Source organism: Gorilla gorilla, chromosome 1 (assembly GCF_029281585.2).
Source record: "Gorilla gorilla gorilla isolate KB3781 chromosome 1, NHGRI_mGorGor1-v2.1_pri, whole genome shotgun sequence".
Taxonomy (NCBI): domain Eukaryota; kingdom Metazoa; phylum Chordata; class Mammalia; order Primates; family Hominidae; genus Gorilla; species Gorilla gorilla.
In genome coordinates this window covers 239,075,449-239,096,118 of record NC_073224.2, presented here as the reverse complement: position 1 = coordinate 239,096,118, position 20,670 = coordinate 239,075,449, and the positions used below count along the sequence as shown (strand labels likewise).

General features: G+C 58.1%; 1 protein-coding gene across 14 annotated transcripts in view; it reads left to right on the top strand.

The window, feature by feature from the left end:
* The window catches only part of PRKCZ (protein kinase C zeta), a 131,338-nt gene that overhangs the window by 107,377 nt on the left and 3,291 nt on the right, over positions 1-20,670 (top strand). For 11 of the 14 annotated variants that reach the window (XM_063703372.1, XM_063703391.1, XM_063703382.1 and 8 more), the window contains 6 exons: positions 9,379-9,489; positions 11,790-11,925; positions 12,036-12,123; positions 14,186-14,305; positions 15,042-15,121; positions 15,511-15,600. In XM_063703372.1, the coding sequence (XP_063559442.1) occupies positions 9,379-9,489; positions 11,790-11,925; positions 12,036-12,123; positions 14,186-14,305; positions 15,042-15,121; positions 15,511-15,600 (625 nt within the window). The remainder of the gene's footprint in view (positions 1-9,378; positions 9,490-11,789; positions 11,926-12,035; positions 12,124-14,185; positions 14,306-15,041; positions 15,122-15,510; positions 15,601-20,670) is intronic. The other 3 variants (XM_019010031.4, XM_019010063.4, XM_019010038.4) reach the window with 1 other exon arrangement.

The window sequence follows — 20,670 nt, the reverse complement described above, 5'->3', positions numbered from 1 at the left end:
GACACTTGAGTAAGCTCTTCTTGGTCAAAGTGACTTCTAGACGTGAAAAGCACTTCGCCCAGCAGTGTGTGTGTGTGTGTGTGTGTGTGTGTGTGTGTGTATGTATCAGTTATGCTTTGAAACCTGCCCGAAGCTCTGGAGAGGGAGACAGCTTTACTAACAGCAGAGAGTGACATCCCTGGAACTGGTCACCAGCGTCAGGAGGCGTGGCACTCGGGGAGGGCCCGCAGGGAGCAGAGTGGGACTCCGTGGAGAGGGGGGCAGGCAAGGGTTGGGTCATGTAGGAGGGGCTCATGGGGGACAGGCCTGTGGGAAGGACGAGGGCAATGGTGTGTGTCAGGGACAGAAGAGAACCAGGCCTGAAGGTGCCAGGGGCTTTCAAAGCTGGACTTGGCCAAGAGGCCCCGGGATGCGGAGGCCCCAGGGATTCTCAGTGCAGTGCTGGTGTTGAGCAGGCACTGGTGTGAGGAGTAGGATCTGGGCCGCAGAAGCCAGAGGGACCTGCTGGGCCTGTCATGGCCTGGAGGGAAGCCTTAGGGGGTGGGGAGGAGGGGCCTGTCCCCATGTGGGGGAGTCACCCCGGTTCCCAGAAGTCAGGGCAGTGCTGGCCAGACAGGCACAGGGCAGAGCCAGCCTGGATGTGGAGGACTCGGGGGTGCTGTGGCCTGGGATGGAGATGCCCCCCCCCGCCGGGGGTGGTTGTGGTTGTGTGTGTGTGAGAAAGAGGTGAGGGTGTGACGGGGTCTGACCCTGGGGTGCTGCCTCCTCAGGGCTGCAGGAGGAGGCACCGCCGTCGGGGTGGAGGCATTAGAGGGAAGGCTCAGTGGGTGCCACAGCAAGGACAGCCTCGGCCGCGACCTTGGGAAGGGCAGGTGCCTCTTCTTTGGGAACATGAGTCACCTCCCTTTCAAAACCCATCTGTGTGCTGGAGTCATGGGAGCTCAGAACAGAAGGAGAGATCCTGACTGACACCCGTAGGGCCCAGCGTGGGCGCAGCCGCCTCAGCCTTTGTTCTGCCGACACGCGGTGACGGCTCAGCGGCCCCCTGATTTGCTCACTTTTCATCGGGGTTGCCTAAAATGGTAAAAGTGCCACCCTAAACCCTAGCACTTCTGGAGCAGGACGCTTGGGCCTGTGGCCCCCACGAGGCTGTGCACGGGAGAAGGGGCTCTTCCCAGCATCAGGGGCCTGGCAGGAGCCAGGGGCTTGGTTTGCCTTTTGCATTGCGAGGGCGTCCTGCACTCTTCGGGAACACTGTGGACAGCTGCGCATGCATCCTCCCAGAGCCCTGGGCAGTGAGGGGCCCTCGGGGACCCCCAGGACATGGGCTTTGGGACACACCTGCAGCATACAGGGGGCCCTGCTGTTTCCTGATGTGGTGTCACAGGCCACACGGGACTGTGCAGAACACGGGAGAAAGGGATGCGTTGTCTGTAGTTCTAATCGGGAGGCACCGGCCGCTCGTAGAACAGGTCGGGGGCAGGTGTCATTGCCATTCGGGGTCACGTTAGGACCGGGGGACCTCCACTGCAGGCTTGGAGATGATTTTGCTAGTAGTGAGCAGAGATGAGGTCATGGCGTCTCCCCTTCTCCATCCAGACCTGAACGTCCCATGCCACTGCGCCCTGCATGGTTCCCAGGATGAGCAGGGATAGGGGTGGCAGCCCTGGAGCCACCTGGGGTCTCCTTAGTTGAAGGAACTTTCAGGACCGGTCCTGAAATTGTGCCTTTGCTGCTTAACTGCTAGATCACGACAGAGACCACATAAAAAAAGAGTCTCTTTATAAACTTGGATCCCATTTTAACATGCAGGAAAGAACCTTCGTCCGCACTCCAAAGACCCTTGACTAACTGGCATCACCATCCGGACAGTTTTGCCTCTTGTTTTTCCTTTTCTCTTGTTTATTTTTCCGTGTGGACTTTATAATCAACCCGTCTGCCTCCAGAAAGAAAAAGAAACTGGGATTTTCTTTTCTTTTCTTTGAGAAGCGGTCTTGCTCTGTCACCCAGGCCGGAGTGCAGTGGCGCAATCTTGGCTCACTGCAACCTCCGCCCCCTGGGTTCAAGGAATTCTCATGCCTCAACCCCCCGAGTAGCTGGGAATACAGGCCCCTGCCACCACACCCAGCTAATCTTTGTATTTTTAGTAGAGACGGGGTTTCACCCTGTTGGCCAGGCTGGTCTCAAACTCCCAACCTCAAGTGATCCACCTGCCTGGGCCTCCCAAAGTGCTGGGATTACAGGTGTAAGCCACTGGGCCTGGCCCGAAACTGGCATTTTCGTTGGGATTTGTTAAGTTCACACATTACCTGGGGCGAAATTGACATCCTTCTAAGTGTTGGATCTTCCCATTCAGGAACCCGGTTTACCTTTTCATTCACTCACATCCTCTTTCAGGAGACTCTTGAAGTCTTCACGTGGTTTTCTTCACTTCCTTGTCTAATTATTATTATTATTTTTACAGATGGGGGTCTTGCTATGTTGCCCAATCCGGTCTCAAACTCCTGGGCTCAAACGATTCTCCCACCTCAGCTTCCCAGAGTGCTGGCATTTCAGGCGTGAGCCACGGTGCCTGGCCACTTCCTTGTTTAATTTTGTCTTGAGTGTTTCATCTCGTTTCTGTTATAAACGAGGTATTTTTTCTTCTCTCAGAGCATCCAGCAGCAGGCAGCTTGGTCTCTGCATGGTAACTGTGGGCCCCATGGCTTCTGAATTCTCTTCCTTGTAGTAACTTTCTTGGCTTCTGAGTTCTCTTCCTTGTAGTAACTTTCATGGCTTCTGAGTTCTCTCCCTTGTAGTAACTTTCAGGTGGTTTTCTGGGGCTTTGGATGCACAGGGTTAGCATCTGCAGGTGGGGCAGCCATCACCCACCTCAGCCGCTGCACCCAGGTCCTGCCGTCTCTGTTCATCTTCCTCTCTGGTGACAGTGGCCAGCACCTGCCTCACTGGGGTGACGTCGACACCGGACGGCCCTGTCCTATTCCTGACCCCAGCTGGAACACTTTGCACCAGAAGCGCGGTGCCATCCTCAAGGCAGAACGGAAGCATTTACCCATCTCGGGCAGGCAGCATTTGCCCTGGCATGTGCAAAGGGTGTTGGGAGGGCCACAGGGGAGAGGAGAGACAGGGGCTCTGCCTGCAGCCGTGGAACTGGGTTCTGGAGCCCACAGAGGAGCTGTCCCTGCCTGAGCTGTTGGAGACGGGAACGGACCCTCCCAGTTCCTGGGCCCATCATCTGGTCTCTGAGGACACCTTCTGCTGGCAAAGGCCCTGGCAATGATACATACAGCCTCTCAGCCCCCAGCCACTGGGAGAAGGTTCTAGAAAGGCTGAGCAGCAGCGTGAAGCTGAGAGAAGATGACCGATAACTGCATGCAGAGGTGTGACTTGTCCTATTAAGGGACTTTCCACCCATTTCTATTTTGCTATCAAGAAAAAACACTGAGGCCGGGTGCAGTGGCTCACGCCTGTAATCCCAGCACTCTGGGAGGCTGAGGTGGGTAGATCACGAGGTCAGGAGATCAAGACCATCCTCGCTAACACAGTGAAACCCCGTCTCTACTAAAAATACAAAAAAAAAAAAAAATTAGCCAGGCGTGGTGGCGGGTGCCTGTAGTCTCAGCTACTTGGGAGGCTGAGGCAGGAGAATGGCAGGAACCCGGGAGGCAGAGCTTGCAGTGAACGGAGATTGCACCACTGCACTCCAACCTGGGCGAGAGAGCAAGACTCCATCTCAAAAAAAAGAAAAAAAAAAAAAAGAACACTGCAAGTTGTTCAGGGGCCTCCTTGCCATTTGTGGAGATCATTGTTACGATTTTTACTCCTTAGGGCCTCCTGGAATGAATGGTGTCATCGTAATGTAGCTGCTGGTATTGAACCATCCTTAGATTCCTGGGGAAAACTGTGCCCTGTCTTAGTGTGCTACTCTGTTAATGTGCTTCTGAATTCAATTTGCTGATATTTTATTTAGGATTTTTTTTTGTTGATATTCATGTTGTTTTAGTTTAGAATCTTCAGGACACAGAGCTACTGCTCCAGTGATCAAGAGAGACACAGGATGGAAACACAACTTTTGTCACCCACAGGCCTTGGGGGTACACAACCTGCTGGGAGGCCAGGGAGCGTAAAGAGAGACAGGGACCCCTGGGCCAACCCTTTATTGGGTCCAGGGTGTTCTGCACACAGGTTTCCCATGGGAAGTTTTAACTGATGGACTTAAAGCAAGCAGGCCTGAGCTCCGTGGGGCCACACTGTGACTGTCGGGGGACTCTGCAGTGTGGCTGCACAGTCCATGTTGGGTGTGGTATCAGTGGGGCTGCAGGGAAGTCACCAGGGGGCAGTTGCATAGGGTGGGTGTCTGGGTGGGCCAGCTCGAGGAATGGGGGGATGTGGAACTGGAAACTGTCAGGACGACAGCCCTGCTTCTGGTAGGAGAAAGTCCAGCTTGGATCCAGAATGGATGCCGAGGCAGCCTAAAACCATGAGCGTTCCCTGCACACTCTGGCGTCTGATCTCTAGCTTCCCTTTCTTGTGCAAGCTTCATTGGATTTTTAAATTTTCCTAATTTTTCAATTCCCGGGAACATTCTAAATTGCATTATTACCTCTTGGCGGGATCCCTGTCCGATTGCCGGGCCTTGGGTGTCGTGGAGGGCAGCTGCCTCGCTCCGCCCTGGCTTTCGTGATGTTGTGAGCTTTACCCTGCCGAGGCTGGGTGTTCTTACCCAGTCCCACGGCCGCATCCTGCCTTGCCTTCTCCTCTGCTCAACTTCACCCCAGGCCGTGTCTCCTGGCTCCAGGAAGGTGAGGGGCTGCCTCCCATGCGTCCTTTCAAGTTGAGGACACCCGTGTTTGCCTTTGCACGTGAGCCTCATTGTCGCTGGGACACACTGCCCTCCAGTGCTCGAGTGCATTTCCTGGGCACTTTCTGGCCTTTTATCTTTGATGGAGAAATCCGAGGCCTGCCAGCATCCCCACCAGTAGATTTCTTTGGACGAAGTAAAATCCTTCTGTGGATTGAGCTTTACCGCCTTTCCTCATCTGCTGGCGTCTTCCTCAGAGCTTTAATGTCCGTCCTGCTCTCTGAGTCAGGAATCTGATTTTCCAGCGTGCCCTGTAATGACGGTGCTGTCACCGCTGTGATGTCCGCTGTGAGGTGGGGACAGGACCTGAAAGTGGGGTTTCCAAGTGAGGGTTCTGGGCCCGCCCGAGTCATCTGATGTTGGGTCTGACAAGCCAGGAGCTGTGTGAGCCGGAGAGCGTCCCCTAACCTGTCTGTGCCTCGGCTTCCCCATCTGTAAAACGGCGAGGGCTGAACTTACTTCCTGGTGATGGGGTCAAGTGCGTTAACACAGAGGGACTTGGAGACTGACGCTTACTGAGGGCCGCACCAGCGGTCAGCAAAGGTTGTCTTAAAGGGTCAGGCAGTAAATATTTCCACCTTTGTGGGTCGTGCGGCCTCTGTGGCAACTGTGGGTTCTAAAACAGAAGCAGCCCTAGACACCGTGTGGAGGACGTGTGTGGCCGTGTTCCACCAGAACTTTCTGTACACACATGGTGGTGGCCCGCCCGGACCCATCTGGTTGCTTCTTGACTCTCAGGGCAGCGTCTCCTGTGCCTCCAGGAGAGGGCTGTGGTTCCTCCCTCTGAGCCGGGCACTTTGCATTCCTGGAGGGGGTGGGGGGAGGGGCGAGGAGGGGGTGGCACCAAGGACAGGGCCCACCTCCTAGGAGGTTTTGTGAGCTTCCCACAGCCCCCCGGCCGTCTCCTGGGGAGCTTCCCTCAGCCCCCGGCCGCCCCCTAGGAGGTTTCGTGAGCTTCCAGCATCCCCCTGCGGCCACTGTCCCTCCATTTCCCATGTCTGTTGGATGGTGCCGGTTCCAGGGCAGGGTCAGGGACTGGATCCGGCTGCGGTCTGCGTCTCGCCTGGTTCCTGAGAGCTGCACTTTGTCTTTGGTTGCTGATGAATCCATTTTTGCTGGCGTTCTTCACGTTTGTGTATTTGATTAAGTATCGTGGACAGGCATGTGCAGTGGCTCACACCTGTAATCCCAGCCCTCTGGGAGGCTGAGGCCGGAGGATCACTTGAGGCCAGGGGTTCAAGACCAGCCTGGGAAATATCTCGAGACCCTTTCTCTACAAAAAATTTAAAAATTAGCTGGCGGTGGTGGTGCGAGCCTGTGGTCCCAGCTCCTCGGGAGGCTGAAGCCGGAGGATTGCCTGAGCCTGGGAGGTCGAGGCTGCAGTGAGCCATGATCACACCACTGCACTCCAGCCTGAGTGACAGAGTGAGATCTTGTCTCAGAAAAACAGCCCCGAGGGCACGTGTCTCATGACTCCCGCCTCCCGCCTCCCATCTGGGCTCTGCTTGCTCCTCTCCCCTTGCAAACATGGGAGGAGCGTTAATGCCAGGACAGGGAGCAGGGAGGGGCATCCCCAGAGCCTCCAGGCCACAACATGGCGAGTGTGGCTACCAGGACATGGAGGGGCAGCCTCAGCCCCCTCCCCCAGGCCACGACATGGCGAGTGTGGCTACCAGGACACGGAGGGGCAGCCTCAGCACCCCCCCACCCAGGCCACGACATGGCAAGTGTGGCTACCAGGACATGGAGGGGCACCTTCAGCCCCCCACCCCCACCCCCAGGCTGTGCTTCCCAGCATCCCTTGGGGTCAGGACTGTGCGTGTCACTGAGGGGCTACGGGTGAAGCCACACACGCCCCTGGCCTGGCCTTGCGCCCCTGCCTGAGAGCCTCTACGCAGGACAGCGCCTGTGGGGCACCCAAGTGGGCCGAGCCCATGTGGATTACAGGTGCACACCACCAGCGTGAGGAGAGGAGTGGGCTCGGAGCATGCTCAGCCATGGTCCCAGGCGTCTTGTCAGCAGCCGGCTCAGCTTGTGTCACGCAGAGTCGCCTTAGAGTGAATTGACACCAGATTGTCCTGGTGGGTTTTTGCTCTGAAGAAATGTCAAAAGTAGCATTAAGGTTTTTCTGTAGACAAAAAAACCCCACCGTCATTGCAGCTTGAGCAGTTGCAAATTAAATAAATTCCTTCCTCAGCAAGCTGCCTGGGTCCTAGGCCTTGGGCAGAGAGAACTGGCTTTCAGCACAGTTCCCGTGATTGGCTTTTCTCTGGAGAGGAAGGGGAAGCGGCCTCCGCCTCTACCTCTCTAAGTGTTTAAATGTCCTCCAAATTCTCTCAGCCTCCTGAGGCATTGTATTGATGCTTTTCTCTAGAATTCATGTATTTCTTTATTTTCTCTGGAAATGGCGTTGGCTTTGTCCCCGTCCTATGGGCCGTGATAGCTTAAAGTTAGGATGAACCCACAGAGGCCGTGGAGGCCCTTCCCGGGTGCCGCAGCAGCACTGTTGGGGTGAACGTGGCTCCTCTCGGGGGGACAGGTGGAAGGGACCAGCACTCATTGGGGCGTGTAACTCCTGGTGGCAAAAAATGTGCAGTGAAGTCACCCTAAGGGTTTTTGTGGTTTTTTGTATTTTTATTTTATTCTTTGAGACGGAGTCTTGCTCTGTCGCCCAGGCTGGAGTGCAGTGGCGCAATCTCAGCTCACTGCAGCCTGTGCCTCCTGGGTTCAGGCGATTCTCCTGCCCTCAGCCTCCCGAGTAGCTGAGATTACAGGTGCACACCACCAGCCCTGGGTAATTTTCGTATCTTTAGTAGAGATGAGGTTTCACCATGTTGGCCAGGATAGTCTTGAACTCCTGACCTCAGGTGATCTGCTTGCCTTGGCCTCCCAGAATGCTGGGATTACAGGCGTGAGCCACCGCGCCCAGGCACTCTAAGGGTTTTGAATAAATTCTTTCTTAACGTTTTCTGACCGACTCTTAGGTCATGGGTGTCCTCCAGGGGTTGGAGGCCTTCATGGAGCTTCGTTCCGTGGGGTTGACGTTACTGAACGAGTCCCTCCACGGGTGCACTGAGGACGTTCCTGCACATCGAGGGCACCCTCAGAGCTGCTCTTTCTGTCATTGCTATTTTGTTTATACCGGGGATTGGCAAACTTTTTCTTGAAGGGCCCGAGAGTAGACATTTTTGGCTTTGCGGCCACAGGGTCTCTGTGAGCAACTCCCTCTGCCACGGTGGCTGGAAAGCAGACATAGATAATAGACGCACCAGTGAGCGTAGCCTCGTTCCAATAAAACTTTATTTACAAAACAGGGAGCAGTGGACCAGCGAGTCCCCAAGGACAAGGGCCAGGTTACCAGAGAATTTCCAGGCACATCTGTTGGAGGCAGGGGAGACAACAAAAGCCAAGGAACAAGCCTTCCCCAGCCGCTCCCCAAAGGCACGGCTTATTCTTCAGGGTGCCCGATTGGCCACGTGGACGTCTCTCCAGCTCCTCACTTGGGGCCCAGGGCTCTTTCGATTTTTAGGAGTTTGTTTCCAATCAGAAACTTCACAGATGATTTGCAGCCAGTTCACCTGCCCTGTGTAAACTGGCCTCTGTCCTCTCTGGCTTAATTCTGGGAGCTCGTGGAGGGCAGGAGCAGGGACAGGTGCCTTGAGGCGTAACAGTGGCGGTGGTGTGGGAGCTTGCGTGGGATCGAGGGAAACGGGCAGAGTCACCACACGCTTCCCTCCTTCACTCCCCGCCCCACGAGGGGCAGCCAGGAGCAGCCACCAGTCGGAAGCAAATAAACAATTCAGGTGCCAGAGGAGCCGCTGACCTAAAAAAAACCCGCCACAGGGTATTTCTGGGAGATTGTATGAGAATTTAATTTTGAAAATAGAGTCTCATGAAATGTAGGAAAAGATCTTATTAGGAAGAGAAACCATGTGGCCCAGTCCCTGAGACGGGAAGGGCCTGCGTGGCCTGATGACATCTGCGGATCTTTTAAAATCATACCATCATGTCTGCGAAACCGGGATGCCACTTCCCACCTGGCCTCTCCGTGACCCCAGCTTGTTCCCTTGGAGGGCCGGTGGACTCCTCAGCCTCACAGCAATGAAGTCAGGCCTTGAGGCCACCCCACCCGTGACCTGCGGTGCTGTCCCTATGCAAGAAACTGCCTCGCTCCAGCCCCCAGCAGATCCTGTCCCAGCCCCCAGCCCTGGTCCAAGCCACCTCCACTCCCACCTGGTGACAGGCCACCTCCTTCATTGCAGGGCCCACCCACACTTCCCAAGTCCACACACAGTGGCCAAGAGCGAAGGCCGGCGAGGCCCCTGCATGACTCCCTCACCTGCCCCCTTCATGAGCGGCCCCGCAGCCCGTCCCCACCAGCCCCTCTCTGCTGCCAGGGTGCTCCTGCTGCTCTTTGCTCTTTGCAAGACTGAACCTGCGGGAGGGTTCGGGCCCACGAAGGCCACTTCTGTGGGGCTTCTGTCTAAGGAGGCCGCCGTCTGCCGAGGTGACTGCAGCCTCCGGCGCCTCTCTCCCTGCAGGCTGTTCCTGGTCATTGAGTACGTCAACGGTGGGGACCTGATGTTCCACATGCAGAGGCAGAGGAAGCTCCCTGAGGAGCACGCCAGGTGGGTGCGCGTGGAGGGGGTGCCGGGTGGGTGCGTGCGGTGTTGGGGGGCCAGGTGGGTGTGTGCGGAGGGGGTATGACAGCGGCGGGGGGCGGGGTGCACGTGGAGGGGGCCGGGGACCTTCTCCAGGGGTCAGCAGGGAGCTCAAGGGAGGGAGGTCCAGGTAGGATGGCAGAGGGCATCATATCCCCCCCAGTGTGACGTCCCCCGCATTGTGACACATTCCATATTTGCTCCAGAGTCACAACATTTGGGAGGTCTCCTGAGTTATGGTGCCTCAGACCAGTCCCCCGGGCCCCACCCCTGAAGCAGCACCATGCCTTGTCCGAGAGAAGTGAGAGTCTCCTGGGATTGTGCTGTCTTCATGGTGGCTCTGCCCTGGTTCTGCTCTTCACCCTGTTACTGGCACAGCATGGCCAGCATTTCCTTAGCGTTAGGAGCAGAACGAGAGTGGTCTGTTTCTAGAGTGACCTGAGAGACTCCTTCCTGCCCTTCCCTTTCATCTCTGATATCTTCGGGCCTCCCCTGGCAGCCGCGGGGCCTCCGGGACCGTTTGGGGGCTTATTTCAGCTCCCTGGACCTTTCCTGTCTTCTGTAGTTTCTCCTTTTCCTCATTTCCTTACTTAAGAACGTTCCATGCAGTTTTGTGAGTCACCTTAGATTGTTTCTGGCAATAGGACAGTAGGCAATAAATCTAGAACAGTACACTTCCCACAACGCTGTTTTTAAAAACTGTGGCAAGATACACACAACATAAAAGGTAGCATTTTGGGGCATGGAGTTCAGTGGTGTTGAACGCACCCCATGCTTTGCAGCCACTGCCGGCCCCCGTCTCATCTCCAGAGCACGCCCGTCTTCCCTGCTGAAGCTTGGCCCATCAGACACTCCCTCCCTGTCCCCCTCCCCAGCCTCACATCCTCACCCCAGACGGGCACGTCCCACTTTCTGTCCCTCTGATTCGAGGACTCTAGGGACCTCATCGGAGTGGAATCACAGTGTTGGTCCTTCGGTGGCTCATTTTCCTGAGCATAGCGTCCTCAAGGTTCATCCGTGCTGTGGCCTGTCTCAGAATTGCCTTCCTTTTTCAGGCTGGATAATGCCCCGTTGGATGGAGGGGCCACACTTTGCTTATCCGTCCATCCCTCGGGGGGCACTTGAGTGGCATCCACATGTTGGCCATGGTGAACGGTGCTGCTGTGAACACGGGTGTGAAGTAATCTCTTGAACACCCTGCTTCCGGTTCTTTGGGGTATACGCCCAGAAACTGAATTGCTAACCACATAAGAATTCCATATTTAGGCCGGGCGTGGTGGCTCACGCCTGTAATCCCAGCACTTTGAGAGGCCAAGGCGGGCAGATCACGAGGTCAGGAGATCGAGACCATCCTAGCTAACACGGTGAAATAACACAGTGAAACCCTGTCTCTACTAAAAATACAAAAAATTATCCAGGTGTGGTGGCGGGCGCCTGTAGTCCCAGCTACTCGGGAGGCTGAGGCAGGAGAATGGCGTGAACCTGTGGGCAGAGCTTACAGTGAGCCAAGATCGCGCCATTGCACTCCAGCCTGGGTGACAGAGTGAAACCCTGTCTCAAAAAAAAAAAAAAGTCATATTTAATTTTTTTTTTTTTTTGATGGAGTCTCGCTCTGTCACCCAGGCTGGAATGCAGTGGGGGGATCTCAGCTCACTGCAGCCTCCGCCTCCCAGGTTCAAGTGATTCTCCTGCCTCAGCCCCCAGAGTAGCTGGGACTACAGGTGTGCGCCACCATACCCGGCTAATTTTTTTGCATTTTTAGTAGAGACGGAGTTTCGCCATGTTGCCCAGGCTGGTCTTGAATTCCTGACCTCAGGTGATCTGCCTGCCTCGACCTCCCGAAGTGCTGGGATTACAGGTGTGAGCCACCAAGCCTGGCACCGTGTTTAATTTTCGAGGACCTGCCGGACTGTCTTCTGCAGCAGCGGCGCTGTTCTGCACTCCTACCACAACGTGCCATGGCTCTGGTCTTTCCCGCATGGAAGCCGTCGTGTTATTTGCCCGCTCCTCCCCTTGTGGAGGCTGCCACATCGTTCTCTGTGTCTTTGACAGCAGGCCATCCTAAGGCGCATGGGGTGGTGTCCTGGAGCTTTCATTGGCATTTCCCTCCCTGGCCCTGTGCACTGCACTTTCAAATCCTGGGCCTGGTCATTGAGAGGATGCCGGGCCCGTGGTGGGGCAAAAGGGAGTGTGTGGCCCCCAGGCTGGAGCTGTTGGCGCAGCCTCTGGCACAGGCACTGCCCCCATGACGGCATCCCCACCCCCAGGTTCTACGCGGCCGAGATCTGCATCGCCCTCAACTTCCTGCACGAGAGGGGGATCATCTACAGGGACCTGAAGCTGGACAACGTCCTCCTGGATGCGGACGGGCACATCAAGCTCACAGACTACGGCATGTGCAAGGTGCGTGCCTTGGACCGCCTCCCCCGACCATCCCGCATGTGCGTCTCGGGGCACCTGTCCCGCGGGGTAGTGTCTACAAGAACCCTCTCCCAGTAACTTTGCCCCCACAGGAAGGCCTGGGCCCTGGTGACACAACGAGCACTTTCTGCGGAACCCCGAATTACATCGCCCCCGAAATCCTGCGGGGAGAGGAGTACGGTGAGTGCCGCTGCCCTGGCCCCTCTCGGAGCACACAGGGCCAGAGATGGCTTCGGGCCTGGCCCAGCAGCCAGGGAGAGGTGTCCTTGACCATCTTACACCCAAAAGCCACACACTGTCTTTCCCAGCCGGATGTCATCATCTGGCCTCAGCCCCTTATTTGAATTCTGGAAAACCTCCCATGTCCACTTGAGCAGCCCCTTGGGGAGGGCACTGCACAGGATTCCTCCTGCCAGGGAGCCCCAGGGGCACAGGGAGGGGAAAGACACAGAAAGCGGGGGTGGGACAGGGTGCGGCACCTGAGTCCCCGTGCTGCATGAGTGGCTGGGGGAGAAGCTGTTGTCTGGGGAGCCCCAGGGGGTGCAGGAGCGTGTGGACAGGACCCCACAGGCCCTGCGGCTGAGGACACCGTGCACAGCAGAGTGTTTCTGCTCCTCTCCCCTCTCTGGGCGTGAAACGGGGACATGGGCATGCGTGTGCAGCCCTGTGTGCGTGTGTGAAACGGGGACGTGGGCACGCGTGTGCAGCCGTGTGTGCGTGTGTGAAACGGGGACGTGGGCACGCGTGTGCAGCCCTGTGTGTGTGTGTGAAACGGGGGCGTGGGCTCGCGTGTGCAGCCCTGTGTGCGTGTGTGAAACGGGGGCGTGGGCTCGCGTGTGCAGCCCTGTGTGCGTGTGTGAAACGGGGACGTGGGCACGCGTGTGCAGCCGTGTGTGCGTGTGTGAAACGGGGACGTGGGCACGCGTGTGCAGCCGTGTGTGCGTGTGTGAAACGGGGACGTGGGCACGCGTGTGCAGCCGTGTGTGCGTGTGTGAAACGGGGACGTGGGCACGCGTGTGCAGTCCTGTGTGCGTGTGTGAAACGGGGACGTGGGCATGCGTGTGCAGCCGTGTGTGCAGCCGTGTGTGCGTGTGTGAAACGGGGGCGTGAGCTCGCGTGTGCAGCCCTGTGTGCATGTGTGAAACGGGGGCGTGGGCACGCGTGTGCAGCCCTGTGTGCGTGTGTGAAACGGGGACGTGGGCACGCGTGTGCAGCCCTGTGTGCGTGTGTGAAACGGGGACGTGGGCACGCGTGTGCAGCCCTGTGTGCGTGTGTGAAACGGGGACGTGGGCACGCGTGTGCAGCCCTGTGTGCGTGTGTGAAACGGGGACGTGGGCACGCGTGTGCAGCCCTGTGTGCGTGTGTGCCATTGTGCTGAGTGTTCGTGTGTTGGGCGTGCATGTGTGTTGTGTGCACATGCATACCGTGTTTGTACACACTGCATCCACTTCTGCATCCTGGTGTCTTCAATGAGGCATGCATGGTGTGCCTTCAGACATTTTTACACATTTTTTTTTGCCATCAGAATGGGTGTGGGGCAGGCAGGGCGGGCAGGTCACTCGCCGCTGGGATAACTGGGCTCCCCAGCGGCCACAACGGAAGTCTCAGTAGCCAGAGAAGGACAGACAGCAGATTGGAGGACTGGAATATAGTCTAGAACCCAGCTTGGGATGGGGATTCCGTGTGGGACAGCGGCAGCGTCTCACCTCAGCAGGGAGCAGGGGGACTTCCGGGGACCCAGGGACAGCTGCCGTCCTTGGGCAAAACTGGTCAGGGTCTCCCACCCCTCATTCGCTGGAACACATTCCCAACAGGTTGACTACTTGAACCTTTTTAAAAAACAAAATCGCTGTAGAAGAAAACACAGGAGAGTATTTCCGTTACTGCAGCGAAACGGCTTCTTCAAGCTTAGTTCTGTAGAAGCAGAAACGAGAGAAGAGGGTCATCCGCAGGTTCCACCGGTGCCTCGTGCCAGTGTGGTCACAGGTGCCCTGGCAGGACCGACAGCCCGGAGGCAGCCTGGGAGACCTCCGTAGTGTCAGGGACGGTGGCAGGGAGGCCGAGCTGCCAGGTGGAGGTGCTGGTTCTGTTTGGGAAGTGGAAGTCACAGAGGCCTGTGTGCCGCCTGCTCAAGCCTGGCTCACACTCGTGTCAACTGGGCATGAAAACCAACACCAGCCAGGTTCGTCCTGCTGCCGGCCCATGTGGCCCCACTGGGTGATGGCTGTGTGCTCTCCCCCAGGGTTCAGCGTGGACTGGTGGGCGCTGGGAGTCCTCATGTTTGAGATGATGGCCGGGCGCTCCCCGTTCGACATCATCACCGACAACCCGGACATGAACACAGAGGACTACCTTTTCCAAGGTGCGTGCCCCGCTGTGCGTTCATCCGCCTCACCTGCACGACTGTCTTCCTTCCTTTTCAAAGGTGCAGGTGGAGGGGTCCCGCGGGTTCCTGGAGCGGCAGTGCCATGCAAAGCGTACCGGGAACCATTCCTCCTGGCCGGACCCTGTGTCACATGCCACTCCCCGGGCCATGGGGTGGGGTTACCACACCTGTGGGTCAGCAGGAAAGAGAACCTGTCCCCATTCAGCTCCGACTCCCTCCTGCCCTGGCAGCAGCACATGCTGGAGCCCCAGCATGTCCTTGACCGAGGCTGTACCGAGCTGAAAGCACAGCCCCCACCCCCAAAACCCACAGCCACCATCATGGGCTCCTTCCCACCTGGAGGCCCCGGGACCTGCTCCTGGTCTGGAATTCAGTGCTGTGGGGTTGTGGGATCTGAGAACGCGGCTGTCTCCGCGGTGCCCTCTGGTGGCCAGCCTGCAGAGGCGCCCATGTACCTGCGATCTTGGGGCTGAGGAAGGGGAGCTGCTGGTTCACGTCCGATCCTATGACACATGCCAGCGCATGTAACCAGGAGGCCCAGGGAGGACCCGGCGGGACTCCGGGTTATAGATATTGCTGGGCTGTAGGAAGGGAGGGGCTCCGGGGCCCCAAGGCTGAGCTCCCAAAGCTCTTGCTCAGAGTCAGAGTCTGGGCGGCACTGGGCAAATCACACACGACACAGGCAAGTCCTCACCAGGCTCCGCCCTTGCAGTGATCCTGGAGAAGCCCATCCGGATCCCCCGGTTCCTGTCCGTCAAAGCCTCCCATGTTTTAAAAGGATTTTTAAATAAGGTACGTTTCTGGCCATGCTGACAAAATCCCGTTTGTGGCCTCGGTGTTGGTGGGCAGAGGGCCAGGCACGGCTGTTGGCCATTTTTTCATGTCGGCTAGTGTGTATCGGATGTGTGGGTTGATTTTCCGCTTCAGTATTTGAGCTCTGTGTTCTGTGAATCGTCCGTTTTTACTCACACCTAACAAAATGAGAATGTGTGCCCAAGGAAAATGGAACGGAGCTTAACGTAGGGGAAGGAACTTTCAGCAAAGGAAACATCTGATTTCCACCAGCTGGGTCAGAGCATCCGGGGAGGGCTTGTCAGCGCTGGGAGTGGCCATCAAGGAGAGGGGGTCATGGGGCTTCCGGGATGGGGCTGACTTGTCCTTGTTTGAACTCTGACCTCCAGGACCCCAAAGAGAGGCTCGGCTGCCGGCCACAGACTGGATTTTCTGACATCAAGTCCCACGCGTTCTTCCGCAGCATAGACTGGGACTTGGTAAAGCATCGCAAAGCCTATTTGCACCCCCATCCCCATCCCAACCCCAAATCTACCCAACCCCCATCCCAACCCCAACCCCAATATCCACCCAACCCCCACCCCACCCCATCCGAACCCCAGTATCCATCCCAACCCCAAATCCATCCAACCCTCACCCCACCACCAACCCAACCCCCAGCCCAACTCCCACCCCAACCCCCAACTCAACCCCCACCCCAATATCCACCCAACCCCACTCCAACCCCTACACCCTCAACCCCTCCAACCCCTATAATCTGGCGGATAGAGCCGGGGCTGCGCGGGCCGGGTGGGCTGTGTGAGCTCGCGCACCACCGGGCTGGTCTTTGACATGGCCCCACTTGCGTGGAGCCAAGGCTCCTGTCTCCCAGAAGGGTCAGCTGGGAATGGGGGACCATCCTCCAGGGCCCCGAGGAGGGATGGGGAGACACATTTTGTCCTCCGGAGCCAGGAGAGTGAGGGGCCGGATGAGCTCGGCCCATGGCGCTTCCTGGCAACCCCCGACTGTGCTGGCTTGGTGCCGCCAGGAGCTAGTGGCACATGCGTCCTGACCTGTGAGCACATTGGCTGTTGGTTCCACAGGGATCTGATAGTGGGGGCCGGCCTAGAGAAGGGCGTTTGCTTTGGTTTCATGGCCGGTTTTATCAGCAGTTACTGGACAGGACCAGCAGTCGCAGCGTTCACGGCTTGAGCTTTAGCGTCGGGTATTGAAGGAGAGTGAGTCTGTGGACAGAGTGTGACGTACACTGGCTCGATTTAGGAATCTGATTTCGGTGGTGTGTGAGCAGGGTGCATTCGGTAGAAACTACTTTGAGTTTTGACCGTTCCCCAGCTGGCCATATGAGGTCAGTACTCTCCTGTGATGAGGGGCGGTGACCGCAGCCCCGGCAGGCCACGTGATCAGGAGGGGGCCGAATGTCCCGAGGGGCTCTGCGTGCAGGGGGTTTTGCCGGTCTGTAGGCTGGCGTGTGTCTGGCAGGTTAAGGCAGGTAAGGCTGCGCCGCTCGGTCGTAGGTTCTGTGTGGAAAGTGCAGTCTCCACCCAGGATGTTTCCAGCGCCGCTCGGTCGTGGGTTCTGTGTGGGAAGCGCAGTCTCCACCCAGGATGTTTCCAGCACATGGAGGGTTTATTGGGAGGTGACCTCGTCTGAAGCTGAGGAGCATCTGTGGAATTTGTTCCCAGCTGTGTAAATGGTTGCAGAGCTACTGAAATAAAACCTTTAAAATACACTCTCAAGGAAAAAAGCAGATTGGATAGCTCATGAAATAAGTGCATTTCGGAGGAGGTTGAACGGAATCAGGAGAAAGCCCAGCTCTAGCTCTGTCCCCCACCCCACCCAACTTTTCCAGGCAGCCTCGGCCAGCGTGGGAGGTCACTCCCTGGCCCCTGTGGTCAGTGGGGGCCCTTGTCCACACAGCCCAACAAGTCACTTTCTAGTCGAAGGCCTTGCTTTGCCTGTGCATGTGTGGGACCGTGGGGGAAGGTGGAGAGTGAAGTGGTCAGAATGTGCCCGCACCCCTTCCTACACACAGCCCTTCCAGAGCCCAGCTGGGCTGCTGCCAAACTAGGACGGGGCCATTCTCTGTCGTGCGGTTGTGAGATGCACACACTTAGAAATGTTCTGAGCATAGGCACCTGCCACGGAATCACCTTCGCAAATTCTTCATTTAAATTTATGCCTCTGGTAGCATAAGGGAGAAGAGATCTGCCTTTGCTTCTGTCAATCATCCTCACGCCCAGGCCGGGGTTAGAGGTGGCGTCCCTTTTCTCTGGCTCAGGCACCCCTGGCCTAGTGGGGTTACTGGTGGCGTTCCCCTATCTCAGGCCACACCTGGCCTAGCTGGTGTTAGTGGTGGCATCCCCTTGTCTCTGGCCCACACACACACTCAGGTCCAGGTACCACCCGGCTGAGCCCATGGCAGGTGCTTAGTAGAATCACGTGAGGAGCCAGCATCCCCGCTCCCAGCCACCTCCCCTCGCCCGTCTCAGCTCAGTCTCCCCCGTGCCTTTCCCACCCTCTCTCTTCCAAGCCCACCACCGTATGGGGCCCACCAGCACCATGGGATCCAGAGAGAGCCCGATCCTGGGTGCAGCCTTGATGCCAGCCGGGCCCCTGATCTTGTCTCTCAACCACTCTTGGTTTACCGGGAGTGGACAGATGAGGACAGATGGCTGCCTGCGGAGTGGCGGACTCCTTCTCTTCGGAGCACTGTCTAATCTGAGTGTGAGTCCAACCCTGCCCGAGCCGGAACTCAAGGAGACCATGAAGCCACCCTTGGCCTCCAGCTGGGAGAGGTCTGCGTCCCTGCAGCGAGCATGCCAGGTGATCTCTGGCACACACTTGCCGCGGGCTGTCTCTCGGAAGGTAGTCAGCGGCCCTGGCTTCCCACCTGGGTCCCACCACTGCAGAATCACCCCAGTGGCTGCCCACAGGGGCGGCTTCCATCACCCTGCTTCTTCCTGGCTGCTGCGGGCTGTGTTGTGACTTCCATCCCAGCCTGAGAGGCCTGCGAAGGGCTTGCCACCGACCGCCAGCCCTGCCTCTGCCACCGACTGCCAGCCCTGCCTCTGCCACCGACCGCCGGCCCTGCCTCTGCCACCGACCGCCGGCCCTGCCTCTGCCACTGGCTGCCGGCCCCGCCTCTGCCGTTTCCTTGCCACCCATCCGCTCTTGAGGCTTTTAGGAAGAAGTGTGGCTGTTTTGGCCAGATTGCTTTAGCTGGCCTCAGCAGGGTTGGTGTGGGGTCACCACCACCTCCATGTGCCCTTGGCAGAAGGAAGCTCCTCCTCCCATTCACCCAGCGCCCACAACTCAGTGGTTCTGAGCAATCCCAGTTACATGACGTCATCGCGATCACTTTCATCACCCTGTACCCAGAGAAGACCCGAACCCACTCCAGCCTCTCCCCACACCCTGCAGTGGCTGCTCCGCCAGGCTGTGTGGCTCTGCCTGGTCTGCACGTGTCATGGAAGTGGACCTGGGCATGCCGCGGCCTTTCCTGCCTGCCCTCCCCTCAGCATTGTCTCCACAAGCTGCACCCACACAGTAGCACGTGGCACTGCCTCCTTCCTGCGCTGAACCCCACCCACTGCGTCCACTGCGTGGAGACCGCACCTCTGCATCCGTCCTCAGTGGACATAGGGTGGCCTCCACTTTCTGGCCATTGTGAATTGTGTTGCCGTGAGCACCTGTGAACCCGCTTCTGGGTGGACACGTGTTTATTTCTCTTGGGCACGTGCTCAGGGCGCAGTTGCAGGTCCGGTGGTCTCGGTCTAGCCTTTCAGGGGGGCCACCTGTTCCTGCAGCGGCTGCTTTCTGGTCCCTTTGGGGGCCTCCTCAGTCTGTGCTGGACTTAGTTCCATGGCTGTAGTGGGCACAGCTTGAGAACGGTCCCTCAGTGGGTATCAGCTCCATGTGGGAGTGGGGCACGCGTGAGGCCTCGGTCCCCACCTGTGGACTCAGGGTCTCTTCCACGGACTGCGGGGAAGGCAGTGGGAGCAGCAGGAACAGATGGTGAAAGGACACGGTGCCTGCCCCCCAAGTGTCCGAGGGTAGAGCTGGGGCAGGGTCACAGTCACCCCAAAGCCGCCCCAGCCCCTCCTTGCCTATCCCCAGCTGAACCAGCACCACTCAGGCAGTCGCCGCCACTGGGGTGTGGCTCTGGGGCCCGGCACCAGGTCCCCAACCCTGCTTGCTTTCCTCCTGGAGCCCGGCCTCTGCACACTGCCCTGGAGAAGAGAGGCAGTGTGTGTGCAGAGGGCCCCGTCAGCCAGGCAGATCCGCCTGCCTTGCCCCTGCACTGGGAGGTGGCGCTCATCTTGTCGGGGGCTCCCATGGGCCGTGTCTAGACCCCACCCTCCGCCGGTGCAGGCACATCCTCAGGCTCCTAATCCTGAGTCCTCCGGTTTGGCTGTGGGAGCAAAGGCCGTGGGGAAGTTGCTGGGCCCGTCCCGGGTGAGCTTTGAGTGATGGACAGGCTCATTCTGAAGGAACTGGGTCCAGACAGCACGTCCTGGCCTGGTGGCTGGGGCTGCCACTCTAAGAGGGTCCCCATTCCCGCAGGACCCCCGGTACTTGGCACACTGCAAAGCCTGAGTATTTGTGGATCACGTGATCTGTGCTAGTGACTCTCAGGAGTCTGGGATTTGAAGCGATGGGTTTCCCAGCGTGGCCCCAGCTCCCCACTGATGTGAAAGGTGGTGGCGAGTTAACAGCTGAGCCACCACCTGCTGCCCAACCCCATGCGTCCCACACGGCCGGGCGGTGCTGCGCTAACTCCTCTCCCACTGGATGGAAACGTTTGCGTGGTGACAGCCGATTCTCTTGAGAGTCATTTGCTGCCCATGTTGCTGGGGAGATTCTGCCTCAGGGCCAGGAGTGGTTTGCTCCTCCCACCCCGGGCCCAGGGCTGCTGGTGGGAGGCTCCAGGGAGGAGCAAGGACTCTAATGCTTCGTGTGATGGGAGCCTCAGGACTTTCCCACGCGCGACAGGCACGTTCCTGGGAGCTCGGTGGGAGGAACCCAGCCACGTTGTGTGCTGCGCAAGGAGCCGGCGGCAGGGAGGGGAAAACGGAAAGACGCAGAGGAGGGCAGGTGACAGGAGGCCCACAGAGAGATGGCTGGGTCTGGGCAGCGGGTGGGAGCAGGAGGGAGGTGATTATGGGAGACGTGGAGCAGTGGAGGCCGTCAGAAGTGGGGATCACAGCTGTGACCTCATGGAGAGGGACAAGCCCCACAGCTGGGCTGGTGCCAGCTCCACTACCCAGGGCCAACCTGTGTGGCCGTAAAATTCTCAAGCCTGGAGTGTGTGGAAGGCAGCAGTGCCCTGGCCTGGCCACCCGCGAACCCCTCTGTCCACCCCATGCTGCGTGGCACAGGGCAGGCGTGGGGCCTCCAGCTGGAGCCTTGAGTGGGTGGATCCTCGGTGGGGCTTTAAGGCCAACCTGTTTATGAAAATGCATGGGGACTGGCTGCAGACGCACAGACAACTCGGATGCACAGACGCCCGGACGACGTGGACACCCAGACGATGTGGACGCACAGACGAC